Genomic DNA, 11,372 nt, shown 5'->3' on the forward strand with positions numbered 1-11,372 from the left:
AAGAAAATAGACAGTTTTTGACAAAATGAAATGCGTTTTATTTTATGACATAATGCTTACAAACCTAAATTAAAAGCTTCATAACGAAAGCTTTAATGAAGACAAAGGTGGACTGATTTGTAACATTTATGAACAGAAAACAAAGTTAACACCTGGGGTCAATAAGCCTTTAACATTCTGGTTTCAAACAAAGATGCTCATGAAATTAGATCCAAACAACTTATGATCACTGTCCAATCGCAAAACTTTAAGAGAAAAATACAATGTGATGTAATGCAAAAGTGTGATGTACTGTAATGCAAAAGTTGCCAGGTTTACAAAAATAAACATATTTAACAAGCATTTTTGTGTAATTACATTACTTGCTACTATAACAAAAACACCTTATCACTAATATATTTTCAACCATTTTATAGATTTGGGCATATTAAATCAATAACTAATACACGATTTGAGCCCTTTATATTAAATAATTCACTATTCTTTATTCACAGCATTGTAAGTGCTTTTCTGCTTTAATTTTTGCATTGGTAACACTTTACAGTAAGGTTGTATTTGTTAACAATTAGTTAATGCATTGGCTAAAAGGAACTAATAATGAATAATACTTATAGCATTTATTAATCATAATTCATGTTAATTTTAGCATTTAATAATACATTATTAAAATCAGACATTTAACCTGTTAACATAAACTAACATTACTAATGTTTACTAATACAAGCTTATTGTAAAGTGTTACCCTTGCATTTAATATTTGAGATCATTAATGGGCAAATAGCAGAGTACATTTTGTGGTAAACAAATTACATTCATAATGACATTCATAAAGAGAAGATCATGCTCTTTAAGAGAAGCTACAATATATACAGCAGAGTTAGTATCAGTATAATGAAGACAGTGCAGTCTTACTAACACTTATTTGGTTGGTTAATCTACAGAAAAGTTTAAAAAAACGGTAACAAAATATAATTTTTTGCTCATTGGCAGGTATCTACAATATAAAAAAAACATTAATTTACTCTATTGGTTCAAGAAAGACCCTCTAGTGCATTATGCCTTAAAATGAGAAAACCCACATTGTGAGAATGAGAATCATTCTTATGCAAATGTATGACAATCATGAAATTGAAAAAATTAAGGAATTACATATATTTGCATTGTTGTTGTTTTTTGCTCTATTGCATTGATTTGTGCATTAACAATGTGAGGTAAGGTCAAACAGTATATCTGTTAAGAAACAACTTGAGAAGATCAAATTGTCAGGATTTAACATCCCGGTTTGGGACTTTAAGTGGTACAGAATTGGAATAAGGGCCAGGTTCGAGTTCCAAACGTGAGGGCTAATCTTAAAATCAATTCACATTGCATTAACATCCAGTAGAATTATGATGCTTGAGCATTTGATTCCTGACATCACACATTTTTAAAGGTCACTAGATAATGGAAGGCAAAACTATTAAGAGGCATTTTCCCAGACGGGGCTTATCCTAGTCCCAGAATAAAATTCTTTTTGAGCTCCCTTAATTTAAAAACACCTTGTACTGACGTATCTTAAAATATATCAGTCCCATTGTTTGGTCTCGAGATGCACACCAGTATTGTTTTCTGTAAGGTTTGTTTGTAAAAACTACATCCTGGATTAATCTAAACCCTGTATGGGAAATTGCCATACAGGGAAATGTGGAAATATGTTAGGATAGAAATGTTAATCGCTTAGACCGATCCCTAATCATAAGAAATAACTAACTGAAGGCACATGACAGTTTAAAGCTCCTGCTGTTATAAAACTATTGCAGATTATTTCTGGAAATCGTCTCTTAAGTCTGTTACCTGTATCCACATTTATACAGAATTGTCAAGAGTCTACATATTATTAACAGTACATAGAAAGCAAGTCAATCCCGTCAAATCTAGCCATATCCTGTTAATAGCAAATTAGTCAGCCAAAAGGAAGGTAATACCTGAAAGATCTAAACCATGTATAATAAGTTTAGTTGAACGTCATATCTAAAGCAGTGAGGTAAGTTTCATACTTCCCAAGATGCTTTGCTTCACAGTTGGGAGAGAGTAGTGACGTGCATGATGTCATGGAAAGACGTGGTAAGGTTCTGAAAAAAGTTCTCAGCATCCGTCTCTGGATTGGATTTCCAAGCGGTACAGGACGCAACAATCCTAAATCAGGATGAGAGGAATGTAAATTACATGCCATATACTAGCAAAGTAAATAAATAAATAAATAAATAAATAAAATAAGAACTGTTTCAGATACCAAAGAACCGAACTCTGGTTTAAAGGGCGCATATTATGTCCTTTTTTACAAAATGTCTCAATATAATTCTGCCTAGAATGAAATTTCAGCTCCAAACTACAGATCATGTGTTATAGCATGTAAAAAATGCCTCTATTTGGGTGGGAGAAAAAAAGCGCCTGTACCTTTAAAATCTTGGTTAAAAATAGATTGGATTCCTGTGAATACAATCTAAGACAATAATATATTTGGGTGCATTAACGGCAAAACGTGCTAACAAACACATTAAGAAAAAGCTTTTAGGTAAAATTACAGTCAGTCAGTGGCTGAGGGCAGGGCTTTGTTTGTGACATCACATTAACAAAATAATCAAAACAGCATGTCTGTGGTTCAATGGGGATTAAAAAAAGGAGAGGATGGATTTTTTTATTATAGGGTTGTTGTGTTCTCACACACCGCCAACACACACTTATTTCTATTTATGAGTTTGCATAATATGTGCCCTTTAAAGTACACTTACACAGTACACGTGCCCAAATACAAAGAACTACGGAAACAGACAAACCTGTCATCACGGATACGGTAGAAAAATCCATATCCATGGTGCACCATGGGTGCAACTGCCCCAAGCCCAGTAGTGTAGCCCACAAGACTCGTAGACAGCACAAAATTTCCCCCTCCTCCACTGGAGACAAAGACATTATTAGGCCCTTAAATTATATCGTACTTAAAAACAATACGTTATTTGGAATTAATGCATATGTGAAAGGAACAAATGTGAAGTTTAACCTTTTAGCATAGAGCGGATCTGAGTACAGGTCAGGCAAAGGAAGACCCTCCTCCTTAGCTACTAGGTACAAGCCTAGGAGATGTCTGTCAAAACCTGAAATAAGCAAAGATCATTATTAAACTACATATGAAGTTTATTTAATACTTAATTTATCACGTAAATATTACCACAATGACACAAACTAACCTTTTCCATTCTGTGCCTCTCCCATTAGTTTGTTGTGTTTGTTGGCAGCTTCATATAGAGCTTTCCTTTTCTCTTCAGTCTGCGTAAAATAACCAGAAATGAAAACATTAATGAGTGAACTTTCTCTTCATTACGTGCTGTGGATACAAAACACATACAGTGGCGGCAGGGTTGAGCATAGTTCTGCACCAGTGCACGGCCTCCACAGTACAGGGCCTCATGGTCTCTGTGCGGCCATGATAGAAGCGTCTCGTGGTGGCCGTTTCATAACAACTTCCAGGCCTAAAAGAAAAAAGGATAATGGCCTAAGGTTGTTCTCAAACTATTCAGACTTATTTAAAACAGAAGACACTCACTTTCCATGCACCCTGTAGTATGTCAACTGCAGGGCAAGCTGGACAAATGTGTCCGGGTGAAGTTTTCTCTTCTTAATGGCTGCTTTTCCAAATGAAGTAAAAGCATAAGAGACAACTTGTACGTCCTGGGCCTGTAAATACATGCATACATTAAAGTGAATGAATTAACCCTTTGTTTTATGATGTTGACTTAATTGTGAGAGGCATAACAGAAGTACCCATAATGATCTATCATAATGAAAACGTAATTTGTGTTACTCACACTTTTGTTGTACTGTTCTTTAGCCAGACTGATGTCTCTTCTCACTCTTTCATCCACAGTAAATATGAGTTCCTCTGGCACATGCAGGTCACGCACGACCTCTGAACCCTATGAGCCACAGAATGTTAATCTCACAGAAACTCACTAATACAGTATATGCACATTAAAACACACAAAAGTTAACATGAACAACGTACTCAACTCCTTACCTTCCACACTCCACCATTGGCTTTCAGTTTTTGGTCTATGTAGTAGCCATGAGACACCAAAACCATTGCATCATAGGGAGCATGCTAACGGACAAATAGAAACAGTCACCATTTAAATAAACATCACCTCTCCTAATCGTAATTTTTTATTTAGTCCATGACATCATTGTATAAACATTAAATGAGGAAATAATCTACTAATGCATTTACATCACAGTTTGAACCAAAGGTGCCATCAGCGAAGGAGAGTAGATTGTAAGATTTATCACCCCAGCGGATTGTGGGGTCACCGGTCAATGATAGCTGGGTCAGCTGTTGCACAGTAAAAAGAGAGAAAAATAAAGCATGTTTATAACATATACAGTACCTACTCTCATAGACTTGACATGCAAGATGTTCTGTTTGTCTGAGTAACTTATAAAAAAAAATGTATGTGCTAGACCTTTGAGTAGTTTTCAGGGGTAGAATAAGATCTGGCATCATCTAGGGTAAGTACAAACAGGGAACTCTGAATAGTCTCCAATATGGTTTTATTTGCAGGATCAATGGAGATCAGATGATCCCGTGCCTGAAAAAAATTGAAATTAAAGAATGCCATTTCAATAAAACACATAAAAGGGACACTCCACTTTTTTTGAAAATATGCTTATTTTCCAGCTGACCTAGAGTTAAACATTTGATTTTTACAGTTTTGGAATCCATTCAGCTGATCTCCGGGTCTGGCGGTACCATTTTTAGCATACCTTAGCATAATCCACTTAATCTGATTAGACCCTTAGCATCAGGCTAAAAAATAACTAAAGAGTTTCTATATTTTTCCTATTTAAAACTTGACTCTTCTGTAGTTACATCGTTTACTAAGACCGACAAAAAATTAAAAGTTGCAATTTTCTAGGCAAATGTGGCTAGGAACTATATTCTCATTCTGGCATAATAATCAAGGACTTTGCTGCTGTAACATGGCTGCAGGAGGCGCAAAGATATTATGCAGTGCCTGAAAATAGTCCTCTCCTATTGAAAGTAACCAAGGGGACTATTTTCAGGCAGTGCATAATATCCCTACGCCTGCTGCAGCCATGTTACATCAGAAAGTCCTTGATTATTACGCTAGAATGAGAGTATAGTTCATAGCCATATCTGCCTAGAAGATCGCAACTTTTAATTTTCCGTCAGTCTTAGTACACGATGTAACTACAGAAGAGTCAAGTTTTAAATAGGAAAAATATCGAAAGTCTTTGGGTTTTTTTTTGCGCGATGCTAATGGTCTAATCAGATTCAATGGATTATGCTAAACTATGCTAAAGTGGTACTGCCAGACCTGGAGATCAGCAGAATGGGTTCCAAAACGGTAAAAATCAAATGTTTAACTCTAGGGGAGCTGGAAAATGAGCATATTTTTTAAGTGGAGTGTCCCTTTAATAACTGCTGGTGGCAATGAACTGTAATATTTGTGACCTTTAATGTGAAAGTTTTAATATATTAAATCTATTCCACCATTTGAGGCACTGTGATTGGTTGTCGTGCTCCAGTGGGGGCGTGGCTCTTACTTTGGCCCAGGTGGTCCTTTCCTCTGTGGTCAGGGCACCCACTCCATCTCCTTCTGGCTCATTATCACAAGATTCTTTTATGTACCTGAGCTGCCTAAAGGAAACAAAAACATCAACTTTGAATGAAGACATGCATTGAGACCAACAAAGGAACTATAAAATTTAAAGTAGAAATCAATACCTCAACAGCTCTGGGGGAGTGAGGATACGACCATCACAGAGGGCATCAAACGTGAAGAGCCTCCCACGACACATCACTACCATATGAGAAGGACACGGTCCTTCACTCTCTACAACACACAGAGACCACACATGCTATAAAAAATAAACACAGAGAAAACATGCAAATTGAGAATGCGTATGGATATTGCAAGGCTTCACCTGTTTTGAAAAAGTTAAGGATTGTGTCCTTATTGATTCCAGGCACCTTGCAGGTGCAGAAGAGCATGCGAAATTGATCCATGTCAAAGGGCACATTTCCTGCTTTGTGAATGGCTAGCTTCTCCCTAAATAACAATAACAGCAAATAAACAACTTTTAAAGGGATAGTTCACCCCATAGGTGTCATTTACACTGGGGACGCTGGGGACATGTCCCCAGCACTTTTTGAATGCATTTGGTTAAAATGTTCTGAAAAAACAAGCAATACCTGTGCGACTTTCACTGCTATTTTTGTCTTGCTTTCAGTAGAAATATCTAAAAATTCTTAAATTAAGATGCTTTTTCTTGATGAGCAAAATGACCTAAGAAAATAAGCCTGTTTTTAGACAAAAAAATATATATATAATTTAAGTTAATTTGTGATTAAAACAAGAAAAAATTTCTGCCAATGGGGTGAGAAAAAAATATTTTTATAAGATTTCTTTTTTCTTAAACACTTAATTTAAGCAAAAATTTCTCACCCCATTAGCAGATGAATTTCGCTTGTTTTAACAGGACGTATTTTCTTCCGTCATTTTGCTCATCAAGAAAATATCTTGATTTAAGAATTTTTAGATATTTCTACTGAAAACAAAACAAAAATAATGAGTAAGAAAAAGAAAAAAAAAATCCTAGTACTTTTGTCTTGTTTTCAGTAAAAATATCTAAAACATTCTTAAATTAGAATAAATTAAGTCGTTTTTAGACCAAAAATATCAAATTTAAGTGATCTTGAGCATAAAACAAGCAAAAAATCTGAAAATCTGAATTTTTCTTGAATTTAGTTTTCAAGATTTTTTTGCTTACCCAATTGGAAGATTTTTTTCCTTGTTTTATGCACAAAATCACTTAAATTTGATATTTTTGGTCTAAAAACTAGACTTATTTTATTGGGTCATTTTGCTCATGAAGACAAAGCATCTTAATTTAAGATATTTTTTTTACTGGATCTTTCTTTCTTTTACTGGATATTTCTACTGAAAACAAGTCAAAAATACTAAGTAATGTAATGTTTTTTCATCCCCACCACTTTTCAACACAAACTGACGCCCCTGGTTCACCCTAATATGAAAATGATGTCTGAAATTATTTAATCACTCTTAAAGTTGTTGCAAATCTGTTTAAATTTATTAGCAAAAGACGGAAAGAAAAAAACTATGGAAGTCAATGGTGCTCAAAAACCCTTATAAACAAAGAACAAAGACATTTATACAGGTTTGTAACAACTTGACAGTAAGTAAATGAAGACAGAATTTTAATTTTTTTGGTTGAATTATCCCTTTCAATCCTGACAAAAACAAATAATTAATGTACTTATAAATTAATTGGTTTTAAATAAATTAGGCACTCTACTGTATTTGGCACACATGCTAATACTATTACAACATTGGGCCTATAGTGTTTGTTTCATGTGTTAGGTTGGTAAATCACATTTTATGCTTGCAAAATGAAAATTTTCATCCATGCAAATCTCACTGCAATTTTAAAAATTTCAGTGTTTGAGATTAAGTGAAATTTTTTTAATTCAAAATGCTAAACACACAACCAGTGTAAACCCTCTGCCCTGAAGCAAATGGCTGATGACAACACAATTACATCATGCCATGTTAATCAATGTCACACCCTTCAGTTCTAGTCAAGTCTGCTTTGTGTTTATAAAAGAAACTACGTACGTGCGAAGAAGATCCCAGAACTGGAGGGTGATCCACAAAACCATACTGGCCCTCTCCAACTGGGTGCCCTCACGTGCAGGCCAGCAGTGCTCTAGGTACGCTGTGGGACCCGCAAAATTCACATTCAGCTGAGAGGGAAAGCGCAACTCTAGATATGCCGAGTCCAGCCACCAATCCTCAAGCTACGAAAGAAAATATACCACATTCATACAAACTTTAAACCCAAGTCATTATACATCAAATTACAGCTGTTCAGAGGTATGTAAAGATTTATGATTCATTTGAATCACCCAGTTGCGTCTGGATTTGGCTCTCTGCAGAAGTTTCTGGTGAAGAAGTTGTCCGATGCCTTTCTCAAAGCGCTTCACAGAATCCGTTGTGGCTTGAAACTCCTCTTCAGATGCAAAGGGTCTTACTGTAGAAATATTAAACAACTTTAAAGTCTCATTTGCTAATTGCTGCAATATTTTCGTAAACAATGATTTCTTTGTGACTTTAAAACACTAAATATGCTATAGGGAAAGGAAGTCATTAGTCATTAGATTGACCATGAATGTATTAACTTCCCTCTCATTCCCATTTAAGACACACGATACCCTGCAATGCAGGCTGACTGTTATATAACGTTGTTGACCTCTCACCTGCATCCAGGTATTTGTTCAGGGTGCCCTGTAGAGAAGGCACCGGTAAAGAGGGCAGACTGTCCTGATACTGAAACGTCCGTTCAGCGGTGGACTCGAAAATCTGGTTATCCATTATTTCACCTAAAACCAGAAAGCGTGCCACTTAGATCAGTTATAAACAACCCTCTGCATAATCTGTGCGTGTTTACTCCACCTAGAGACGTGCAGCTGACGTTGTAAGATTCCCAGGATTTCATTATGCGAACGCGCTATGCCAACACATTATAACTTCAGATGGCATATAAATAAGTACAAACCGGAACAACTATAAATACAAAAACAGATCCTGGGCTCGCTTAAATTGCTGCAAACATAACTAATATTAACAAAGGGACTTACTTTAACGAAAGAGCTGCAATATATGACCATCCAAAGACAGCTATCAAATTGTTCGGGTGAAACGGAGAATGTTGATATTTTGTTGCAACGTAGTTGTGTGAATTCACGCCAGCTCGAGAACCGTTGCCATTACCTTTGCCCCAATTACAGAACGTGAAGTCAAAAACAATAAAGATGACTCAATAAACATGACCGCCTACTTGAACGTATTTCAAAATAAAAGTTTTACAGCCCCCAAATTAACGAGAACAGCACATAGCCCACAACGGATTTAAAGTCTTGATAAAACCACAATTTTTGTTTTAAAAATAACTTTTGGTATAATTTATATGTTAGCCTTAAGGTTATCTACAAATTAGTGTGGTCCAAATATAAGCATTCGACTCTCACTTCCATCAATACAGATCACCCTGCTGAAAAAACAATAAAGCCATTAAAGAAAATTCTAATGGTTTCCATTAAAATCCCAATAGTGGTTTTTGGGCCATATTCTATTAGAATCAATAAAATTCCCAATAAAACCACTAGAATTTCTGTGATGGTGTCTATTGTTTTTTTAGCAGGGCAATTTTTAAAGGCTTATGTATAGTAAACCCTTCTAACATTTTTTTAATAAATTACCTTGACTTTGGTTATTCATATACCAGATACTACATCTCTGTTGCAAATGCAACACTCCTATTTTTATTCACTCTAGGGCCTTCTTCTATTTCCAGCACTGTTAAAAGTATTGGCAAGACTTCCACATCTTTTATTCTGCATGCATCCAATCCAAAGGCGGTTGTGATGACTACAGTTCAATGCCTATGCTAAAGGGACAAAGAAAGTCTTTGTGTGCAATGGGAGCAATTGAAGGTGCTTAAGTCTGAGAACTCAGTGTAATACAAATGAACCAAAACTCAATGCAAAAATTGATATTTTGTATGTATAGTTGTATACAGTACAATATATACAAAAGAGGACAACATAACACTGATTTATTATCTTTTTATTTAATGACTCCCTTTATAAAGTACAACCATTTAAAACAAATTACATGCTCATATATTTAGGTCACACATGACTGGCACTGACTTGTTGTATTAAGGGGTATAAGTAAGAAACCAAGATAATTATTTTGAGTCTGTTATTTTAAATTACTTAGGGTGAAATTATACAGAAATTATTAAGATCTTAATTTAATTAATAGGTAAAATTCATAATATCTTCTTGCTGTTTTTTCATTTGAAATCTATTTCTACTTTAAACTAAGGTGTTTTTCTTCATCACATCCCATATTTTTCAATGGTTTCCTTAGCCAGGGAAATGTAGGCACTCATGGCATCTTCATTCGACATACCTGCAGATAACAAGTAAGAGTGAGATATGTTACTCACAAAAACGCTCAAGAAGTGTTAGTGCCAGGTCATACACACATACATACATATAGTAAAAATGTATATGAGGTAATACCAATATTTATTTTTCTAGAGTATTTCTTTTTACCTTTCCTTGAATTCCATGCTTCCCATTTGGCTTTCCCTTTCAAATCTGTCAATCCTGGTTTATCTGCATTGGACAAAACACACATATTTGCAACAATTACTGTTGATCTACATATAAAGCTTTGATGATGAGTTACCAGTCTACACCACCGTCTATACCAATTACCAATATTATTGTCCCCAACAATAGCTTGCTTGTAGAGGCCATACAAATCCAGCAATTCCTGGTCTTTTGGTCTGGACTTTACTTTCTTTACATTTTCTGCATATTGATCAAATTCCGCCTACAAACAAAAACAATACATACAATCCACTGATACAAATAAACATTTAAAACAAGTTTCAACAATCCTATATTGCTGTCTAATACGCAGGTGCTTACATCAGATTATTTTATTCTTTGTAAATTAAACTGCACCCTCACAGTCTTAACTCTAAGAAAGTATTTAATAAGAAATAATGTTTGTGGGCAAATAGTATATCGAGTGTTAAACTTTACTAGCGCAATGTGATGGACGTAACGTATTCACTAGAAACTGCAGATGAAAGCACGCGCTCGATAATGAACAAGCAATATGCACCTGTGCATACGAGCAAAATAATAAACGTTTGCGTAATATAATATATAATTTAATATGACACCTCGTAATAGGCTATAATACAGCGCTACACACGTCGAGATATTTTTCTCGTAATCTTTAAATCCTTACATTTATCCAGCTGCTGACCTAAAGGAATATCCAAAGGGCTTTTAAACCATGCATAATTTGCAACTCAAAGCAAACATAAGGAACGTAAAGTAACACGAACATTCTGACTTTCAATACCTGCAAAGTCATTTTCCTTGATGAGTGTTTTGTCGCTGGGAGAGGAGCGTACAGTAGAGATCGACTGATGCTGCAGCCTATAATGATACTGCACCGAGCCTCTGCAAGCGACTATGAAGGTGAACGCTGATTGGTTGAGAGCGTCCGAGGGGGAGTTAATTCTAAAGCGACCCATTGAACAGTGCTCGTTTCATTTTCTATGGCTAAACTCTGCGTAATAAAATGCAAAACGGATGCTGACACCAACTATTTGCATCAAAACAGATAGCCTACTCAGATACACAGACACACAGATAGAAAGACAGACATACATATACACATAAAGACAGACAGAGTGTGGGTTAT

General features: G+C 35.4%; 2 protein-coding genes across 2 annotated transcripts; both read right to left on the minus strand.

The window, feature by feature from the left end:
• Positions 1-110: 110 nt before the first annotated feature.
• crot (carnitine O-octanoyltransferase) lies at positions 111-8,873 on the minus strand. Its single transcript, XM_065245489.2, has 17 exons — positions 8,717-8,873; positions 8,336-8,458; positions 7,985-8,109; positions 7,695-7,876; positions 5,983-6,107; positions 5,783-5,891; positions 5,602-5,695; positions 4,497-4,622; positions 4,265-4,366; positions 4,055-4,138; positions 3,846-3,953; positions 3,584-3,714; positions 3,386-3,509; positions 3,228-3,306; positions 3,041-3,134; positions 2,817-2,936; positions 111-2,175 (listed from the first exon to the last, which is right to left on the minus strand). Exons 2-17 carry the CDS (start codon positions 8,448-8,450, stop codon positions 2,055-2,057), a joined length of 1,839 nt encoding a protein of 612 aa, XP_065101561.2. The 5' UTR covers positions 8,451-8,458; positions 8,717-8,873; the 3' UTR covers positions 111-2,054.
• Positions 8,874-9,688: 815 nt separating this feature from the next.
• On the minus strand, positions 9,689-11,171 carry acbd7 (acyl-CoA binding domain containing 7). Its single transcript, XM_065298138.2, has 4 exons — positions 11,028-11,171; positions 10,367-10,484; positions 10,202-10,264; positions 9,689-10,055 (listed from the first exon to the last, which is right to left on the minus strand). Exons 1-4 carry the CDS (start codon positions 11,037-11,039, stop codon positions 9,982-9,984), a joined length of 267 nt encoding a protein of 88 aa, XP_065154210.1. The 5' UTR covers positions 11,040-11,171; the 3' UTR covers positions 9,689-9,981.
• Between the last annotated feature and the right edge of the window lie 201 nt (positions 11,172-11,372).

The sequence above is a fragment of the Paramisgurnus dabryanus genome, chromosome 13, assembly GCF_030506205.2.
Source record: "Paramisgurnus dabryanus chromosome 13, PD_genome_1.1, whole genome shotgun sequence".
NCBI lineage: Eukaryota > Metazoa > Chordata > Actinopteri > Cypriniformes > Cobitidae > Paramisgurnus > Paramisgurnus dabryanus.

Coding starts and splice junctions, on each gene's coding strand:
- acbd7 (XM_065298138.2), bottom strand. Junction 10,265..10,366: donor TGTTGGGGACAATAATATTG/GTAATTGGTATA, acceptor TGTCCAATGCAG/ATAAACCAGGATTGACAGAT. Junction 10,056..10,201: donor AGCATGGAATTCAAGGAAAG/GTAAAAAGAAAT, acceptor TGTTATCTGCAG/GTATGTCGAATGAAGATGCC.
- crot (XM_065245489.2), bottom strand. CDS start 8,450: ATGGATAACCAGATTTTCGAGTCCACCGCTGAACGGACGTTTCAGTAT. Junction 4,367..4,496: donor CCCCTGAAAACTACTCAAAG/GTCTAGCACATA, acceptor ACTGTGCAACAG/CTGACCCAGCTATCATTGAC. Junction 3,307..3,385: donor TGCTCAACCCTGCCGCCACT/GTATGTGTTTTG, acceptor TATTTTACGCAG/ACTGAAGAGAAAAGGAAAGC.